This window comes from Eschrichtius robustus, chromosome 8, assembly GCF_028021215.1.
Source record: "Eschrichtius robustus isolate mEscRob2 chromosome 8, mEscRob2.pri, whole genome shotgun sequence".
Taxonomy (NCBI): domain Eukaryota; kingdom Metazoa; phylum Chordata; class Mammalia; order Artiodactyla; family Eschrichtiidae; genus Eschrichtius; species Eschrichtius robustus.
In genome coordinates, this window is record NC_090831.1 from 117,541,082 (window position 1) to 117,561,626 (window position 20,545).

Here is a 20,545-nt window from a genome sequence, read left to right on the forward strand (position 1 = left end):
TTACACTGATAAATGAATCTTCACACGTGGTATTGAGAATTATCTGCACCCTGTGCTATACTTAAATTTCCCATCTTGATTTTCACGTGGGACAAAACAAGGTAAGTTATAAATGCAAATTCCTATGCTAAATTATTTCTATCAATATATCAATGAATTTAACTTCCCGTCTCCAGCCAAATGGAAGACATGATGCCAGGATGAATGATGGCTACGGGAGACAAATGCCTGCTGATGCACAGCAATCATAACTCACTGAGGACTGTACAGGCACTTACATTAGAAGGGATCTACACCAGGCCTAAGGAGTGCTTCATGCTTAGCAAAAGCCAAAGCTAATTCTAAACTATTATTTGGCCCATACTTTTTGGTCTGGTGAAAGATAAGTCCTACCATTTCTGACTCCTGAAGAGTCCTAATCCAGAGGACAACTGGACATTGTCCCACAGTCTGAATGGTACCATCTGCCCAGCCTGCACAAGTGAAAAATCCATTTTACCAGAACTCTGTCGTATCTTACAGACATCAACAAACCCCGAGCCTGGATTCTAGGTCCCACAAGGACTCTCGCCACCGAGAATTTCTTCTAACTTGACTCAGGGATGCCCTGGCAGCCCCCGTGTCTCAGGTCAGCAGTGTTTCCAAGTTAGGACGTGGCTCACAGCTTGGCGTTAGATCAGGCTTGAAGTTCCCCAGCAGGACCAAGCCAGCTGGCGTGGTGGGCGGTGGGGAGAGAGGGAGGTGGTCCAAGAGTCTAGAGGGACAGAAGGCCACCATCAGTCAACGTACCCGAGGTTCCCAAACTGCTCCAGAAGGTCACAGTAATAACAGTAAGCCCTGTCCCTACGGAGGACAGGGAAGAGGGACATTCTCCAAAGCTTCCAAACAAAAGCAGATGGTTTCTCAGAAAATACTTCCACAGTGACACAAAAGCAGGTCTGTGTGGCTTCTAGCTTCTGCTGTCCCTGTGCAGGGAGTCTTGCCTGGTACCTCACCAACGAAGTCCCCTTTCCGAGACCTGGCAGCAAGTGACGCTGTGGGTACTGCTCACCTGAGAGATCAGGGAGAAGGCGGGAGCCTTCAAACGGTGACCTCTGACCTCAGAAGCAAGAGGCTCCACACCTGCATCCTTGGGGGACCACAGGCAGTGATGAAGGTAATTACAGGGCAACAGCGCGCTGGCCAGCCCAGCAGAGGGCACTGCACCAGACTCCTGCCCCCCCACCCCACCCCGCCACCCGCCCAGGAAGCTGGCAATGCAGGGAAGAACCGATTCTTGGGTTTCCTCTTCAAGGTCAGCCGAGCCCAGGGTGCGTATGACCTCAGAGTGGCACTGCCTCATGGGTGCACCCCTCCCAGGACCACCCCCAGCCCAGACCTCTGCGTGAGCATCGGGAGGACACACAGAGATGCCAGATGGACAGCTGCCTAGGACGGCAGGGAGCTAAAAGGAGCACAGAAGCCTGGGCCCACCATTCAAAGGGAAATACAGGAATCTCATCTTCATCCTACTACCTTTACGTCAGCACGTCTGAGCTTGGAGTTACAATACCACAAAAACAAAAGCGTTCACACGCAGAAGGCCTCTGGGGCAGAAGTGCTTAAAAAGAGTATTCTCCCAACAAATTCCCCAGTTGCACAGAAAGAGGGTCTGCCTATGTCCTCCACGAGAATCTGACCTTCCCTTTTACGCCCACCCCTACTTCTGACCACCTCACCCCCAACTTAGAAAGCCTTGAACCTTCGGATACCACTAAAAGTATAAAAGTAACGATAACTTGACCCAAGTTAGAAAGGCCGCTTCTTCTCCAGGGGCAAGAGGAGGCAGTCACTCTTCCAGGAAAAAGGCAGTGAAGCTTCAGCTTCTAAACACAGATTCTTTTTTTCTTTTGTAAACATATGTATTACTGAAATGAAGGCTAAACCCACAGAGGAGAAAAATGTACAGTTTACAATTCAATGCCCAAACTTATTTATATACTTACATAAAAGATGCTACCTTGATTAATCAATGTCTGTTTGCATTTCCACATGTGAATTTCTTTAGTCTTGAATTCCATGTCAAGGAGCTACAGTGAAAATATTTTTAAATAAAGCAATAAGCCCTATAAAGCTAGTCTTGAGATAAGACATGTGATCCATCTATTTGGAAGTTTTTTCTCTCTGCTGTGTACATTTGCCTGGCTGGAACTTGGTCCCAGACATGGATATACTGATGGTTATTCCAATAACAGAGCCAGGCAGAAATGGTGAAGGGCAAGAAGTTATTTGTCACCAACAACCCAGGATCCCAAGTCAAAATCCTAAACAGACCCAAAAGACCTAAACGCTACTCCAGGAGCTAGCTTCTCTGGCTAACAAACTGTGGCCGTCTCACCTAAGCTGGCATCCACTGAACGCCCCAGCCAAAGAGAACAGGCAGGGCTGGCAGGAGCTGTCCCAGGTCAGAACGTTCCAGAGCAAAGCAGAGGAGCTCATTGCTCACACTCAGGGTTCCCAACTACTTTCCTGGGTGGAGGGACTGCCACGTTTGCTCGCTAACAAACCTGTACACCTCTGGTCCCAATTACTTAGCTCGACAAATGTCGTCTCTGCTAAAGAGAAGTTTGTTTACGAGGGCTCCAAACTGGTACACACTCTTGTTAACATCGGCCTGAAGGAATCTGCCAGCCCGTCCCAAGAGGAGGGGATTCAGAGAAAAAGGACTATTACGTGGAGTGGCCACCATTAACTCACTCAGAGAAAGGTTTCAAGCTTCATTCTACAATTTTAGTTCTCAGGTGACTGAGAAGCAATCTCTCCCTGTCATCTGTCCTTAGAGAAGCTCATACTTGGTGACACAAATATCCTTTGTCCCTCTTTGAAGCCTCTTACCTACGTGAACAGAGGAAACACAGATTTACTCTAATAAACAGGAAAAGGGATTTGATCCCAAGACTAGACTTCCAGAACTGATTAAAATAACCTTGAAAAGCCACCTGGTCTAGCTTCTGCTTCGGGCAGGTGGACATCCAACGCCACACTGGAGAGTTCTCTTATTCTTGATATGTCAAGCGACAAAGACCGGACAGACGTTCTCAGCAGCCCAGCCCCACGTTTCCAGAGCTCGGCCCGCTCCTGGTGATATGCGGTCTTCGCCCCATCTCCTCAAGTCCCTCAACAAGGCAATGAGAGCATCTGCTTTGATAACTCCTAAGACCACACCGGCGGCAGCTCTGAAGGTGGTAGCTTCCAACGACCTACAAAACCAAGGTGCTCTCGTCTTACCTCTTGGGAGGGAGGGAAGGAGATGCAAAAGTTACATTTGTTGGAAGTATAAACAGTGTTCCTTTGTGTCAACTTAATTAAAAATCAGGCCATCTGGGGCCTGGGTGAACTCATCCTTCCTATGGGCAACAGGGGTTGTCAATGACCAACATGACATCGATGCCGTAGGCCTCCAGCAGGTCCATAAGAAAGCTCCGGTCTCCTTGGGGGTCTAGACCCATGCCCCGGGCATGCTCAGCTGTCAGAGTTTTGTCTTGACTGGCGGACACCTCCAGCAAAGTCTGAAATATCCGATTGTTTTGCTCTAGGAAAAACCTGCATTCACAAGACAAGACGTGGGAAAGGGAGGGCAGAAAAGACACGAAAGCTCACCAAGTAAGCCGCACATGGGGAACCAAAACTACACTGCTTTGCTTGATATACTTTTAAATGGTTTCAAAACTCAGACATATCTTTTAAAAGAAGAAAACAGGATAAAAGTTAAACGGTTATTCAAGTGCCGCTAAGGTCAGCAAAGAACTGGCGTTAACCATGGTATGAGCAAAATCTCTAAGCAACTGACGGCCTGACTGCCAAAAACTTATTTTCCTGTTGAGAGGGAGGTCACTAGGGGTTTAAACACATCTGTAGGGAGAGGCCCCCATAAACTTTGTTCCTCTCTTTCTGCTTAGTCATAAAGGGAAGAGAAGGACAGAAAACAAAACCAAAAAAACTGATAATGCAGTTCTGAGGTCAAGACTTTATGTGAGAAAGTGAAATTCACCTTCAAAGCCCTGGATGGGTAATTAGAGCCGGCAGCAGGAGGTGAGCCTTCCTAGAGGCAGAGAAGGGCTCTGAATTGGCTCTCCAGCCCCTGAGGTACCCACACAGAAAAGGTGGAGCTCAGAGGCACCAGGGCGGGCACGGGGCAACCTGAAGCCAGCCGTGCTGGAGCGGGCAGTGAAGGAGGAAGGGGAGTCAGCCTGGAGGCACCGATATCGCCATAGCTCATCACCATCTGTACGCAGCTGGGTTCTTTCGATTGCTTTTTTTGTTTTAATTATGCACAGAGCATGATTTGAATGTCACAAACTTACAGTACTGTATGAATATATGAACTGCAGTCAGAAAAGGCATTAACTGTCTAGACTTTTCAGCTGTGTTGCATAGAGCAAGGTGCCTAGTGCCCAAAGCAGCTCTGGGCGCTCTGGAATTTCAGATTCAATAGACTGTCAAGCCTTGATGAGACTGCTGGTTCTCTGCTCAGTTCCCAGATACTTTTACAGCTAAACAGCATGTATGCATTAGAAAGTACACTTTATTGGAATCAAAGTACTGCACCTTTGTTGAATTATCAAAGCCAATATCAAGGCCAGAAACAGTTCTAACTGCAAGTGCTATTCCCCACCCCCATCCCAGGAGGCGGGGTAGGGAAGACCAAGCCGGAAGCTGGGAAAATTGTTTCTGGTTCAATTACAATTCTGTTCTTATCACTGAGCACTATTTCACACAGCTGCTTATGAATGAGATCAATGCAACGAGGTATAAAGGCCATGGCTCCCACCCTGACCACCAACAGCTCTGAAGGAAAGAAATGTCTTTCAATTCAAGAGTTAAGTTTCTGATTATCCCATAATACTCAGTACAAGGAACTGCTCTATTCAAAGGAAGCAATGGAATGAGAAGTCCCTGCATCCTGAGGGACACACAGAGCTCCTATGCAGCAGACATCTGGGTGTAAATGCCCAACAGGAAGACAACTGCGGGGACTCCCATTTTCTCTTAATAACCTTCCCCTGCTGCTTTAACTTTTCTGGGTCCCCCTAACAGCATTTTGGGGCTCAGGTTGACTCTGTGTGGAGCCCAGCTCGAAGTGCCCTTGGTGGCAATAAAGGGCATCCTTGGGCTGCAGCAGGTAACACGGGAGGGACCCAGGCTAAAGCCGTTAGTGCTAAGGGACCCACGGGGAGGCCCACGACCACCGCCTGGGCCGACTTACAGCACGAAGAGGTCCTCTTCACAAGGGTTATAATCTTCTTCTACCTCCTGGGAATACAACAGCATCTGCCTGCCAGGGGGCGGGAGATGACCGTCAGCCTCTGGCGCAGCTACAAGGACCCCAGCAACGGGCTAGGTCACCGGCCAGGCATCTGCACGGGCCACCGCCTCCCAGGAAGGAGGCTGATCCAGAGCGACACACGCACCCTGGCCCCCGTCCAAAGGCAGGGAGAGCGGCAGCAGCAAAGATCAACAGGGCTTGGAGTTCAGGGCTGGTTCTGCCCCGTGTAATCCCACTCAAGTGACCACCTTTCCTAACTGTCATAAAATAGGGATGACGTGATGAGGCCATTTATTTCGCCACTGATACCCACACGCTTCCTCGGGCTTCACAGATTCCAGAGGCCGCCAGAAAGGAGTCACCCCACACATGCCTGCTGCCCATCACTATATGCTGGGCGCTTCCTCAACCCCGGCTCCCGGCAGAGGGGCAGAAATGTGCCCAGAGGGAAGGGGCGGCAGGCGGGCTTGACGCGAGCCCCCCGGCTGTCCCGACAAGGGCGGCACCCCAGCCCCGGGCTCTCATCTACCTCTGCTCGTTGAGCCGCCGGTACTTCTCCCGGTCAGCACTGTTGATCTTCAGCAGCGGCTGCAGGTGGTCGTGGTGCGTCTTCACATTCTGGTTGTCCACGTAGACGTCGTACAGCTCCCGCTTCTCCTCAAAAATCTTCTCGGTGGTGCCTGCGGGAGCTGGGGTTCAGGCGGCAGGACCCCGGAGGACGGCCCTACAGGGAACCAGCCCGACCCTGCCGGGAAATCGGGGCCCCGGGCGACCCCGCCAGGGACGTGCGGGCAGGATGGGGCGGGCCCCGTACTCACAGGCCACGTAGGACACCTCCACCTCCAGGCTCTGGATGTCGGCCACGTTCACGTAGAAGAAAGGCTTGGACTCGGGAACGGTGCCCCCGATGCCCGGCAGGGAGACGTTGGCCAGGCAGCAGCAGCAGTACACTGCGGGGACAGCGGGGGTGAGGCCGCCCGGGCCCCTGCGGCCCCTCCCTCCCAGCCTGCCGGCCGGCTTCTCAGAGCTGTCAGCTCCACCAAGGCGCTCAAACCCAACGGACACGTTTCAGTCTTCGTCTCTCGAGGTCCTGCTTAGCATTTGGCGCTGCTGACCCTCTCCCTTCTCAGAACTCTTACCCACCGCGAGCCCCGCGTCTCCTGGTCCCCTCCCCTCTTCTGACTGCACACCTACACCCCCTCTGCCTTCCGCCTTCTTCACTGGCTCACCTCGCGGGCCCGCATCTTACATGCTGGCACGTCCCTCCTCACTCACATTCTCCCCAAATGACGGCACCCCCACCCCCGGCTATCAGCTCGGCCTCTGTGCCACCCCCAGGTCTGTCTCTCTGGCCCAGCGTGTCCCCCAAGGTCCTGACCCAACTGTAGCAGTGCCTAGAGTACCGCTCGAGAAGGCCTCAGAGCAGCAACTCGTCACGTCCAAGGTAACTCTGTCACGCTGCCCCCCACCTGCTCCTCCTCAGTCCCCCGCCTGGTGGCCTCACCGTCCTCGGCATCCTAGATTCTTCCTCCGTTACCTCACATACGTCAGCACCTTACACCCAGACGCCAGACTTTGTCAGGTTTCTCTCTTAAACATATCAAGCATCCATCCTCTCTGCTTTAATCCAGACCCTTCTCCCTCACCAGACTACTGACGTGTTACCCGATCGTCTTCCGCACCGCCAGAGTCCACATTCTACAATACTAATCCAACCGTGTCACTCCCGGGCCTAAAACCCCCGAGGCCCTGATCTGGCTCAATCCCTTCTGGCCTTGGTCAACACTGGAAAGACTGGGGCAGTTTCTGTTGCAGAGAACTTGGGAAGAGTCCCTGACTTTGGCTTCTAGTTACCTCTATAGCATACGACGCCCACTGGAGGGGGAGAAAATATCAAAATGCGCTTTCGAAGTAAGGCAAATTTCCAAAGGATGAGGATCTGCTCCCCAAAGAACTTAATAAACTGAGACATGCAGCCAGCTGGGTGTGTGATCTGAAAAAATTAAAAGGGGGTGGGAGGGGAATCGCCTGTTAGAAATATTGCAAAAAATATTCAGTACAGGTGTGCGCTAACCACCCCTTCCCCGGCCAACAACGACAACAAAAAAAACCAAGGTACCACCAAACAGATACAATAAGGGACGGTTACTTCCACGTAAAATGGTATTTTTCACTTTGAAAGTCTTATCTTTAAACTAGAGGTCCATCATTCAACAGCTCCCCTGATACACTGAAGTGTGAGTTTAGGGATCATTAAACTACTTTCCCCGGGGAAAGCGGTGCAGAAGAAGCAAAGCTGGACGTAACTTCGGAGAGTCTCTCCGAGGTGACGGACACATCAGTGAGAAAGTTCAGCTCCCAACACGACTGAGCACTGGAAGGAAGAAAAGGATGCGCTGACAGTCCCGGGTGAGACCCCAAATGTACAGGCACCCGGCTCCCGTGCGAGGTGACGTGCGGGCAAGTCCCGGGTGAGACCCCAAATGTACAGGGACCCGGCTCCCGTGCGAGGTGACGTGCGGGCAAGTCCCGGGTGAGACCCCAAAAGTACAGGGACCCGGCTCCCGTGCGAGGTGACGTGTGGGCACAGATGACGGGCTACCCCACGGGGCTCCCTGACACAAGCCCCTGCACCTAACCCCACCCCCGCCTCCTCTCAGTGCGAGGAGCCCTCAACCCTGAGGGTCGCCTCCCGGGACCCTGCCGCCAAGGCGCATCCCGGGGTCAAGAGCTCGAGCTCTGACCCAGGGAAAGCTGGGGGCCAGTCCTGCTCTGCCCTCTACTCACAGGGAAGCCTCGGGAAAGCCAGCCAGCATTTCGGGCTCTCTTTCCTCATCTGTAAAATAGGGAGACCGCTGTCGCATCCTTCATATGGCTAGAAGGACCATTTGAGAAAAACCGTGTGGAACCCTTGGCACGTGGGAAAAGCCACATGCAGCAGCCACAACTGTCGCCGACGAGACATGAGGCTTCAAGGCAGGTGCTTTGTGAGCCTTCTGGAAGGTCACTTGCACGCTAAAGCGTCAGAAGTGATACTGCTCTTTAGCCGTTCGGGATGCAGGTGAGAGCACTTCTGGAGGCAGGTGCCACCGGCACCAAGGCCGCGCGCTGGGTGTGACACCTGGCAGCCCTCTGGGGCACCGCCACCCGAGCCCCGGGGTGGCCGCAGCGGTCCACCAGCCTGCCTCCTCTGGACCACCGGCGAGAGGGCTTCCCTACCCAAGGCATCGCCCCGCACCACAGCCAACCCCCACCCCATGCCTGCGGAAGGGCTGTCCCCGAGGGGCCCCGCCTGCCCTCTGCCACTCCTTTGCCACCACGTCCCAACTCTCCGGGAGAAGGGGCAGCGCGAGACCACAGCTGCTCACTGCCTCCAATCACACTCTCTCGTGAAAGCCTCGCATCCTCTGCTTCCCTCCCTCCTCCTGACTGTTCCACCTCAGCCCCCGCCGGCCTCCACCCGCCAACCAGACAGAACAGAGCCAAAGCCCCTCAGGTTCTTCTCAGCGCCCACTCTGCTTATCTTCACACCCTAAACGTGTGCTTCTCCTGCACGAAGGCCTGGCAGGGTTTTGTCCAAATGTGTCCTGGGCCCTGGAATCCTAGAGTAAACCATCAGTCCTCAATTCTGCCTGTACTTATTTATTCATTCATTCATGGACACGTGTGCCTTCTGGCAAGAAGCATTTCCCACGTGCTCGCTTTGTGCCCTGAGCTAAGCAGTCTGGTTCCCACAATGAACAGAAGGCCAGGCCCTGCCCTGGCACAGTTTACAGGCTGGCGGCAGAGGCAGGTGCACAAGCCCGTAAAGGCCAGGCTGATATGAGTCGTGATGGGGGGGTGGGGGGTGGGGGACTGCAGGAGGGCGTGCGGAGGCCTGCAGGTACGAGAAGCAGCCCCTCCTGGGCCCGGCGAGGGGCCCTCCTCCCTTTGGAGAGAGGCGGCCCCGCAGGCTGCGCCTCGACCCTTCTCCTGTCCAGCTGCACAGCACCACCGACATTTCTCCTGCTTTCGCTCCAAGCCACTTCCCTTCTCGCGGCCTTGTAGCTTCTTCCCTTGACTTGCACAGTTCCCACCTCTGTTTTCCCTCTGCCCTTTCATGCCAGGTACGCTCTCCTCTTCCTGTTCCGTCACCATTGCTGGCAGGCCCCTCGGGGTTCACGCTTCGTCCCTCACCTTTCACCTGTATCCCCCTAGGAAATTCACCTGCTCCTGGGGCTCAGTCCCCCCATTTCTGTCTCTCTCCCACTTTCCCATTTCCCTGGGGGAACATCTACCAGCCACTGTTGGGCCTCTCAGAGAGACTGCAATCCTGCCTTCCTCTCACTTCCCAGGTTTTTTTTTTTTTTTTTTTCCTCTGTAACAGTCTTAAATCTGACCTCTACTTTATAAGCTTATTTGAAATTTTTCTTTATGTATGTGTTCACTTTGTAAAAAATCCACCGAACTATATACTTAAAATTTCTTAACACGATGCAGGTGCACAGTGCCAGCGGTCTGAGCGCCAGCTGTGCAGGGCCCCTCCCCCAGCTCCTGCGGTTTTGATAATGTCACTTTCCCCTCTTTGTTACTCCAGCCCCGGGAGCACGTGGCAGGCAGCCTCCAAACCCCCAGGGACACCCCCCACCTATTGGTGTTTATGGCCTTATGCAACCGCCTCTTCCTCTTGAGTAACTTGCTTTTAACCACCAGAATACGGCAACATTGCAGGGCTGTGACTTCCACGGTTAGGTACAAAGGATTATGACTTGCATCTCGCTAACAGTCTTTTTCACTTGTTGGCTTTGTTGAAGCAAGCCATCATGTTGGAGAGACCCACTGGGGGCAACAAATAGTCCGCAAGGCGCTCAGTCCAACAGCCCTCAAGGAACTCAATCCTTCCAACCACCACGTGAGCTCAGAAGTGGATACTTCCCCAGTCAAGCCTTCAGATAAGACCCCAACCTTGACTGCAATCTCATGAGAGACCATGAAGCAGAGGACCCAGCTAAGCCATGCCTGGATCCCTGACTCACAGAGACAAATATGTACTGTTTTAAACCATTAATTTGGGGGCAATTTGTGATGCAGCAACAGATAAAACTAATATAGGGTGGTAGCCACTGTCTGTATTTCTAGTGTTTAGGTTATCTTGTTACCTTTCTGAGCCTTTGGTTTTCCAATTCCTGTATTACCAATTCCCTGTATTGACATATCTGACATAGTTTGTGTTTTCCTAACAAGACCCTAACTGGTACTTATTCAGGTTCAAATTCCATGGTCTAGTATCTAAGAGTCTCTACAATCTGATTCCAACCTATTGTTCCAATCCTTTCTCTCCTGGCCAGCTGACGTTGAAATTCAATCCCAGTCAAACTATTCTGCTCACATCCCATGAACTTGCCCTGTGCTTTCTCACGCCCACGACCTCACAAAGGCAGTGAAGTGGGGTAAGGAGTGAGCACTGACCTTGGCATCAGGCCTGTGTTTACATCCTGGCTCTATCTCCTACTAGCTATAAGGCCTTAACCAAGTCACTGAACCTTTATAAACCTCAACTGGTTTATCTGTAAAAAAAAATAAAATCCACTTTAAAGAGTGCTGCAACAGGTACTGATAAATAGCCAGCAGAATGTCTAACTCACAGAAGGTGCTGACAAAGTGATGGACCATGGTCCCCACTGTTGCTCATGCCTTCCCTCAGTCTGGAACTAGCTTCCCTCACTTTCCCCCAGCCAAATACTTCAAGGACCAACTCCTCTTCCAAGGTGCCTTCCCAGAGTTCTCTAGAACTCATGGCATAATTTCTCTACCAGGGAGCCTGAAATTTCCACTGAAGTATCTTGCGACCACCTGTAGGGGACGGGAGATGGGAAGGAGGAAGAGGAAGATGGAGGAGGGGGGACGGGGGAAAAAGGAGGAGGAGGAGGAGTGATCTTTGTACCTTCCCAACGCCTAACACTTGGCTGGGTGTTTTGTTAATGGTAAATAAACATATTCTAGTATTTACAAAGTACTTCAGAAAAAAATACACAATAAAGGAAAACCAAAACTACTGTAACTAAGAAATATCTTAACTGCTCAAACTCTTCATCTTTAGTTCAAATGTCTGCCTTTAAACTACCTGAAGCAATCACTAGAATCAGGTCCACCTCATCCCCCCTGGAGTCCACCACAACTGGCCTATCAATACAGCTTTGCACCATGATTATAGAAGTATTAGAAAGCATATTAGTTTAAGATAACTTGCCTTATGTTTTAAAAGAATCAAATGCTTAGGTTACAATCCTATTCTATCAAAAGCAGACTTTGGGCATCAGCCCAAGACACAATTTCCTTATTCATTAAAACAATAATCAACAACTGCTGTCCCCAGACCTAAGTCCAGGGCTGTGAGAGAGTTTGGCTGACCTACCTTCATCTCGGGGTACATGTATCGGTGGATGGAAGGCAGCCAGTAGACAGGGGGCAGGCTGCCACCTCTCCCCGGACCGGCGTGGAGCACCCCCTTCTTGTCCTCGTAGAATGCTGCCAGATGAGAGTAATGTCCCGGTGTCTCCAGCTGGTGTCTGCACGACACACACGCACAGTGAGAATGGCTCTTCCCACAGACCTGCCACTCACTCCCTGGCCCCAAGGGAAGTAATACTTTGGTGGGGGTGGGGAGGGCGAAGGCCTGGATAAACTAAGAGACCCCATTCTTGAGGTCACCTAGAACGCCTCCTTTGGTGTTACAGAAGCTCCTTATGGAAAACTCTAACATAGGCTCTGAAACTCCCCAACAGTGCTGTGGATGCAATCTCCTCCTCCTGGGAAAGAGGGGGAATTAACAGACTGTGACTAATGTCTATTGTTCTCCAGCAAAGGATGCTTCCCAGAGAAGGGGTAACTTGGAAGACCACAAATTCCCTGCTTGAAAGCTGCTCTTTGTTTAGAACGCATGCTCGTGTTCTTGCTTTGCTGATACAAAAGAATAAGACGGAGAGTACCCCTCAATGTCTCAAATAATGGAAAACAATTACTGGATGTCACGAAGGGCTTATAATTTTTGCACCAAGTAATAAAGTAATAAAAAGCTCAGAATCTCTTTTTTTTCCCCACCCTAGCCTGCTCGGGTGGCAGAGACTTGGCTGTGGGTAGTTCTGTCAAATGACCCCAAAATCAAGAAAGCAACATCGAGGCCCTGGAGCATCTGGACAATGGAGAATCCAATCCTGTCTTCAGGTCAAGCACAGGAGGACCGTGGGTACCATATTGGCACTATGATTACTGACAGCACAATGGGTTGAATTTTAAATGAGGCCATAATCCAGTATCACTGGTGTCTTTATAAAAAGGGGAAATTTGGACACAGACGCACACACACACATGAGAACACCATGTGAAAATGAAGGCAGAGATCAGAGTGATGCATCTACAAGCCAAGGAAGAGCAAAGACTGCAGAAGATAGGAGAGAGGCAATGAACAGATTCTCTCTCAGAGCCCTGGGGAGAAACCAAGCCTGCTGACACCTTGATTTTAGACTTCTAGCCTCCAGAACTGTAAGATAATACATTTCTGTTGTTCTCAGTCACCTAGTTTTTGGTACTTTGTTAGAGCAGCGTTAGGAAACTAATATAGGGAGAAATAAAAGGCACTAAAACCTTTTTAGTCCATTTAAATTTCTTTAGAACCCTATAATTTCCATTCTCTTACACTGAAAAAGAATCAAAATACAGCTTTACTGAGCAAGGGGAGGCGTCGCTGATTACGGCTGGCCCTGGTGCAACGATGACTGAAAGGCAACCTGTCATTGCCGGCTTCCTCCAAACACTGACACAAACTCAGATTCAACATTCGCACAATCCAACCGGTACCCAGCTGCTGCTCCCCAGACATCTCTGCTCCAGAGGGATGTACAGCTCCTGACGTCAAGGCTACGGCTGCCACTTCTTCCCTGTGAGATCTCGGTCAAGCTACTGAACTTTTCAAAATCTGCTTTTTTCCCCCTCCTTAAAAACGCAGATACTAGTAACACCGCGATATCATTCTGAGGTGTAAATGGAGTTAAGCAGAAAATGGGCCTCATACATCTCAGCCCCTCACAGTAGGTTCCTTCCTCCCTAGCACATGGGGCAGAGTCTAGCCAGGTGCACAGCGAGGGCTCGGAAACAGTGGGTAAATGGGGAAGATTCAGGGCAAGCCCTGGAAGAGAACTTCAGGCAAATTTACATTTTTAAAAAAAATTAATTAATTTATTTTTGGCTGCATTGGGTCTTCGTTGCTGCGCATGAGCTTTCTCTAGTTGCGTTGAGCGGGGGCTACTCTTCGTTGCGGTGCGCGGGCTTCTCATTGCGGTGGCTTCTCTTGTTGCGGAGCACAGGCTCTAGAGCACAGGCTCAGTAGTTCTGGCACATGGGCTTAGTTGCTCCGCGGCACGTGGGATCCTCCCAGACCAGGGCTCGAACCCGTGTCCCCTGCATTGGCAGGCGGATTCTTAATCACTGCGCCACCAGGGAGGTCCCAAATTTACATTTTTAAAAAGAAAAAAAAATCATCAAGTACACCCAAAAAAAGATGACAAAAATAAACTCTTCTCTGGGTGATAGCTCTCTAATCTGGGGGCTCCTATACATTTTGTTTTAAGCTTTGCAAAAGGAGGCAGTCGTGTGATGTAATAACAAATGACCCTGGGGGTATGTGTGCTTATAATCATTTCTTTCACTCTTACAAACGTTCACACGCTAGATGGGAAACCCATGGGGGCTAAGCTGTGTCTGACGATTCTGATGGCCGACTTCAGACACCCTTCAGGGATGTGTCAAAGGGATAAAAGCTTGATTACTACAAAATAACACACAGACAATTAAGTTCAAAGCTGTGTTCATTAGGACCTAATTTCCTTAAAAAGAACCGTGGGAAGCATTTTATTGTATTTTTAATACTATATTTTGGCTACTATTTTCTAGGTTCCTTGTTGATTTGCCTCTGAATTAACTGTCTTACCTGTTTGACTACACTAAACTCTATACTTGAACCAAGATTCTAAAGAAAAGCTCACTATTAAGTTAGGGTCTCTTACACAAAAAGCTAGTTTCAGGATCCTGTTCTCTGACAGCCTATACCACTGGCTGATGGGACAGAACAAGGCAATCATATGGAATACAGAACACGAACACTGACATAAATATAAATTGGTAGTTCCCAGATAAATGTTAAACAACCGTTTTATGAAAGCCTCAAATTTTAAACACTATATAGATTTTGCAATAAACAAGATTGATTATCAAAGTGTTAACACCGAGATAAACCCAAAGGTACTGAAACAAGGCTGAGAGTGTTGGAAGATAAGCTGGGCTTCAAAGATGATTCATGAGGAGGCCTTCCTGGTGATCTTATCTACACAGACACATAGATTAAGGAACACAGCCCAAGTATCTATGGAAACTGCCCAAGAGACATGACAATGTAGAAATGAGAGAGTAACCGGCACAATATGCGCTACTGACCTGAAGCCACGGGCTCTGGGCCAGACCAAGGATTCCCCTGAAGGACCAGAGACACTGCGGTGCTACGTAAGCCCACAGCCCCTTCACTGATACAACATAAGCTATGTGTCCATGCTGATGCCCACTGCAACTAACTCTCCCTTCCCCACCACACCGGGCAATAATGCACCCAATGTAAGTATCAGAGATGCCTCTGTACAGCAATTACACTTCATCACTCCTGTGTACTCATTACTGCTCTGCACCGGTCTGTCTTCTGGCCTTGCAAGTACAGAAAAACAGGTATTCCCACTTACTGCTGGTGCAGGTACAACATGGTACCACCTTTCTGAAGGGTCACTTGAAATTTGTATCCAATTGTACCCTGTACGTACCCTGCAACCCAATGATTCCACTTCTAGGAACGAGGGCTAAAGATCTGTATATGGATATGAACAATCATTTACCCGTAAGGATACTCATGTTCACGGTGGTGAAAAATAAGAAACTGCCTAAAAGCCCAGCAACAGTGAAACAACTGAATAAATTGTAATTCGCCTGTATACTGAGATGCTAAGGAACCACCAAAATGACGATGAGGACTATGATTATTCATGATACACTGAAAGGTTAACATACCTGTCAGTCAGAAAATTTAGATACTGAATGACCTCAACATTCTTTTTTTTTAAAATTAATGTGTATGTACACATTTATACAAGGTAAAAAGACCAGAAGGATATAAATGTTAACAGCAGATATGTCTGGCTCGTGGGATTATGTTCTTTTTCTTCCCGTTAGCCTTTGTCCATTTTTCAGTTTTCTGCAATAACTCTATGTTAATTTTATATTTAGTCTTTTTAAACTTTTCAATATGGAAAATTTCAAACATAAACAAAAAGTAGAAAGAAGAGAATAATAGACTCCATTATCCACCACTTAGTTTCAACAGTATTTTATCAATATGGTTACATCTATACCCTATCCGCCCACCCACCCACCACTCTTTTTCCTGAAATGTTTTAAAGCAAATCCCTTATAACATTTTACCTATAAATATGTCAGTATACATCTCTAACTACTAAAGTCTATTTAAAAAATAACATAACCATTGGGGAGATTAACCAAGATGGTGGAGTAGAAGGACGTGCTCTCACTCCCTCTTGCGAGAACACCAGAATCACAACTGGCTGCTGGACAGTCATCGAAAGGAAGACACTGGACTTCACCAAGGAGGATACCCCACGTCCAAGGACAGAGGAGAAGCCACAGTGAGACGGTAGGAGGGGCACAATCAGAGTAAAATCAAATCCCATAACTGCTGGGTGGGTGACTCACAGACTGGCGAACACTTATACCACACAAGTCCACCCACTGGAGTGAAGGTTCTGAGCCCCACGTCAGGCTTCCCAACCTGGGGGTCCGGCAACGGGAGGAGGAATTCATAGAGAATCAGACGTTGAAGCCTAGTGGGAATTGACTGCAGGACTTCAACAGGACTGGGGGAAACAGAGACCCCACTCTTGGAGGGCGCACATGGAATACTGTGCGCATCGGGACCCGGGGGAAGGAGCACTGACCCTGGGGGAGACTGAACCAGACCTACCTGCTAGTGTTGGAGGGTCTCCTGCAGAGGTGGGGGCTGGCTCTGTTTCACCGAGGGGACAAGGACACTGGCAGTGGAGGTTCTGGGAAGTACTCCTTGGCGTGAGCCCTCCCAGAGTCTGCCATTAACCCCACCAAAGAGCACAGGTAGGCTCCAGTGTTGGGTTGCCTCAGGCCAAACAACCAACAGGGAGGGAACCCAGCCCCACCAATCAACAGTCAAGTGGATTAAAGTTTTACGGAGCTCAGACCACCACAGCAACAGTTAGCTCTACCCACCACCAGAGCCTCCCATCAAGCCTCTTAGATAGCCTCAACCACCAGAGGGCAGATGGCAGAAGCAAGAAAAACTACAATCCTGCAGCCTGTGGAACAAAAAACACATTTACAGAAAGATAGACAAGATGAAAAGGCAGAGGGCTATATACCAGATGAAGGAACAAGAAAAAACCCCAGAAACACAACTAAATGAAGTGGAGATAGGCAACCTTCCAGAAAAAGAATTCAGAATAATGATAGTGAAGATGATCCAGGACCTTGGAATAAGAATGGAGGCAAAGATTGAGAAGATGCAAGAAATGATTAACAAAGACCTAGAAGAATTAAAGAACAAACAAACAGAGATGAACAATACAGTAACTGAAATGAAAACTACACTAGAAGGAATCAATAGCAGAATAACTGAGGCAGAAGAACGGATAAGTGACCTGGAAGACAGAATGGTGGAATTCACTGCTGCGGAACAGACTAAAGAAAAAAGAATGAAAAGAAATGAAGACAGCCTAAGAACCTCTGGGACAACATTAAACGCAACAACATTCGCATTATAGGGGTCCCAGAAGGAGAAGAGAGAGAGAAAGGACCAGAGAAAATATTTGAAGAGATTATAGTCGAAAACTTCCCTAACATGGGAAAGGAAATAGCCACCCAAGTCCAGGAAGCGCAGAGAGTCCCATACAGGATGAACCCAAGGAGAAACACGCCGAGACACATAGTAATTAAAGTGGCAAAAATTAAAGACAGAGAAAAATTATTGAAAGCAGCAAGGGAAAAACGACAAACAACATACAAGGGAACTCCCATAAGGTTAACAGCTGATTTCTCAGCAGAAACTCTACAAGCCAGAAGGGAGTGGCATGATATACTTAAAGTGATGAAAGGGAAGAACCTACAACCAAGATTACTCTACCCGGCAAGGATCTCATTTAGATTTGATGGAGAAATCAAAAGCTTTACAGACAAGCGAAAGCTAAGAGAATTCATCACCACCAAACCAGCTCTACAACAAATGCTAAAGGAACTTCTCTAAGTGGGAAACACAAGAGAAGAAAAGGACCTACAAAAACAAACCCAAAACAATTAAGAAAATGGTCATAGGAACATACATATCGATAACTACCTTAAACGTGAATGGATTAAATGCTCCAACCAAAAGACACAGGCTTGCTGAATGGATATAAAAACAAGACCCATATATATGCTGTCCACAAGAGACCCACTTTAGACCTAGGGACACATACAGACTGAAAGTGAGGGGATGGAAAAAGATATTCCATGCAAATGGAAATCAAAAGAAAGCTGGAGTAGCTATACTCATATCAGATAAAATAGACTTTAAAATAAAGAATGTTACAAGAGACAAGGAAGGACACTACATAATGATCAAGGGATCAATCCAAGAAGAAGATATAACAATTATAAATATATATGCACCCAACATAGGAGCACCTCAATACATAAGGCAACTGTTAACAGCTATAAAAGAGGAAATCGACAGTAACACAATAATAGGGGGGGACTTTAACACCTCACTTACACCAATGGACAGACCATCCAAAATGAAAATAAATAAGGAAACAGAAGCTTTAAATGACACAACAGACGAGATAGATCTAATTGATATTTATAGGACATTCCATGCAAAAACAGCAGATTACACGTTCTTCTCAAGTGCGCACGGAACATTCTCCAGGAGAGATCACATCTTGGGTCACAAGTCAAGCCTCAGTAAATTTAAGAAAATTGAAATCATATCAAACATCTTTTCTGACCACAACGCTATGAGATTAGAAATGAATAACAGGGAAGAAAACATAAAAAACACAAACACATGGAGGCTAAACAATACGTTACTAAATAACCAAGAGATCACTGAAGAAATCAAAGAGGAAATCAAAAAATACCTAGAGACAAATGACAATGAAAGCACGACGACCCAAAACCTATGGGATGCAGCAAAAGCAGTTCTAAGAGGGAAGTTTATAGCTATACAAGCCTACCTAAAGAAGCAAGAAAAATCTCAAGTAAACAATCTAACCTTACACCTAAAGAAACTAGAGAAAGAAGAAAAAACAAAACCCAAAGTTAGCAGAAGGAAAGAAATCATAAATATCAGAGCAGAAATAAATGAAACAGAAACAAAGAAAACAATAGCAAAGACCAATAAAATTAAAAGCTGGTTCTTTGAGAAGATAAACAAAATTGATAAGCCATTAGCCAGACTCATGAAGAAAAAGAGGGAGAGGACTCAAATCAATAAAATCAGCAATGAAAAAGGAGAAGTTACAACAGACACCACAGAAACACAAAGCATCCTAAGAGACGACGACAAGCAACTCTATGCCAATAAAATGGACAACCTGGAAGAAACGGACAAATTCTTAGAAAGGTATAACCTTCCAAGCCTGAACCAGGAAGAAACAGAAAATATGAGCAGACCAATCACAAGTAATGAAATTGAAACTGTGATTAAAAATCTTCCAACAAACAAAAGTCCAGGACCAGATGGCTTCACAGGTGAATTCTATCAAACATTTAGAGAAGAGCTAACACCCATCCTTCTCAAACTCTTCCAAAAACTTGCAGAGGAAGGAACACTCCCAAACTCATTCTATGAGGCCACCATCACCCTGATACCAAAACCAGACAAACACACTACAAAAAAAGAAAATTACAGACCAACATCACTGATGAATATAGATGCAAAAATCCTCAACAAAATACTAGCAAACAGAATCCAACAACACATTAAAAGGATCATACACCACGATCAAGTGGGATTTATGCCAGGGATGCAAGGATTCTTCAATATACGCAAATCAAGCAATGTGATACACCATATTAACAAACTGAAGAATAAAAACCATATGATCATCTTAATAGATGCAGAAAAAGCTTTTGACAAAATTCAACACCCATTTATGATAAAAACTCTCCAGAAAGTGGGCACAGAGGGAACCTACCTCAACATAATAAAAGCCATACATGACAAACCCACAGCAAACATCATTCTCAACAGTGAAAAACTGAAAGCATTTCCACTAAGATCAGGAACGAGACAAGGACGTCCACTCTCACCACTATTATTCAACATAGTTCTGGAAGTCCTAGCCATGGCAATCAGAGAAGAAAAAGAAATAAAAGGAATACAAATTGGAAAAGAAGAAGTTAAACTGTCACTGTTTGCAGATGACATGATACTATACATAGAGAATCCTAAAACTGCCACCAGAAAACTGCTAGAGCTAATTAATGAATTTGGTAAAGTTGCAGGATACAAAATTAATGCACAGAAATCTCTTGCATTCCTATACACTAATGATGAAAACTCTGAAAGAGAAATTATGGAAACACTCCCGTTTACCATTGCAACAAAAAGAATAAAATACCTAGGAATAAACCTACCTAGGGAGACAAAAGACCTGTATGCAGAAAACTATAAGACACTGATGAAAGGAGTTAAAGATGATACCAACAGATGGAGAGATATACCATGTTCTTGGATTGGAAGAATCAACATTGACAAAAATGACTATACTACCCAAAGCAATCTACAGATTCAATGCAATCCCTATCAAATTACCAATGGCATTTTTTATGGAACTAGAACAAATGATCTTAAAATTTGTATGGAGACACAAAAGACTCCGAATAGCCAGAGCAGTCTTGAGGGAAAAAAACGGAGCTGGAGGAATCAGACTCCCTGACTTCAGACTATACTACAAAGCTACAGTAATCAAGACAATATGGTACTGGCACAAAAACAGAAATATAGATCAATGGAACAGGATAGTAAGCCCAGAGATAAAACCATGCACCTATGGTCAACTAATCTATGACAAAGGAGGCAAAGCTATACAATGGAGAAAAGACAGTCTCTTCAATAAGTGGTGCTGGGAAAACTGGACA

At 47.4% G+C, this 20,545-nt stretch overlaps 1 protein-coding gene across 1 annotated transcript in view; it reads right to left on the bottom strand.

The window, feature by feature from the left end:
- Positions 1–3,386: 3,386 nt before the first annotated feature.
- Positions 3,387–20,545, bottom strand: part of DENND11 (DENN domain containing 11) — a 54,059-nt gene continuing 36,900 nt past the window's right edge. The window contains exons 4-9 of the mRNA XM_068550129.1: positions 11,700–11,853; positions 7,160–7,298; positions 6,124–6,255; positions 5,835–5,985; positions 5,246–5,314; positions 3,387–3,582 (exon numbers count right to left, since the gene is read on the bottom strand). Coding sequence (XP_068406230.1) covers positions 3,387–3,582; positions 5,246–5,314; positions 5,835–5,985; positions 6,124–6,255; positions 7,160–7,298; positions 11,700–11,853 — 841 coding nt within the window. The remainder of the gene's footprint in view (positions 3,583–5,245; positions 5,315–5,834; positions 5,986–6,123; positions 6,256–7,159; positions 7,299–11,699; positions 11,854–20,545) is intronic.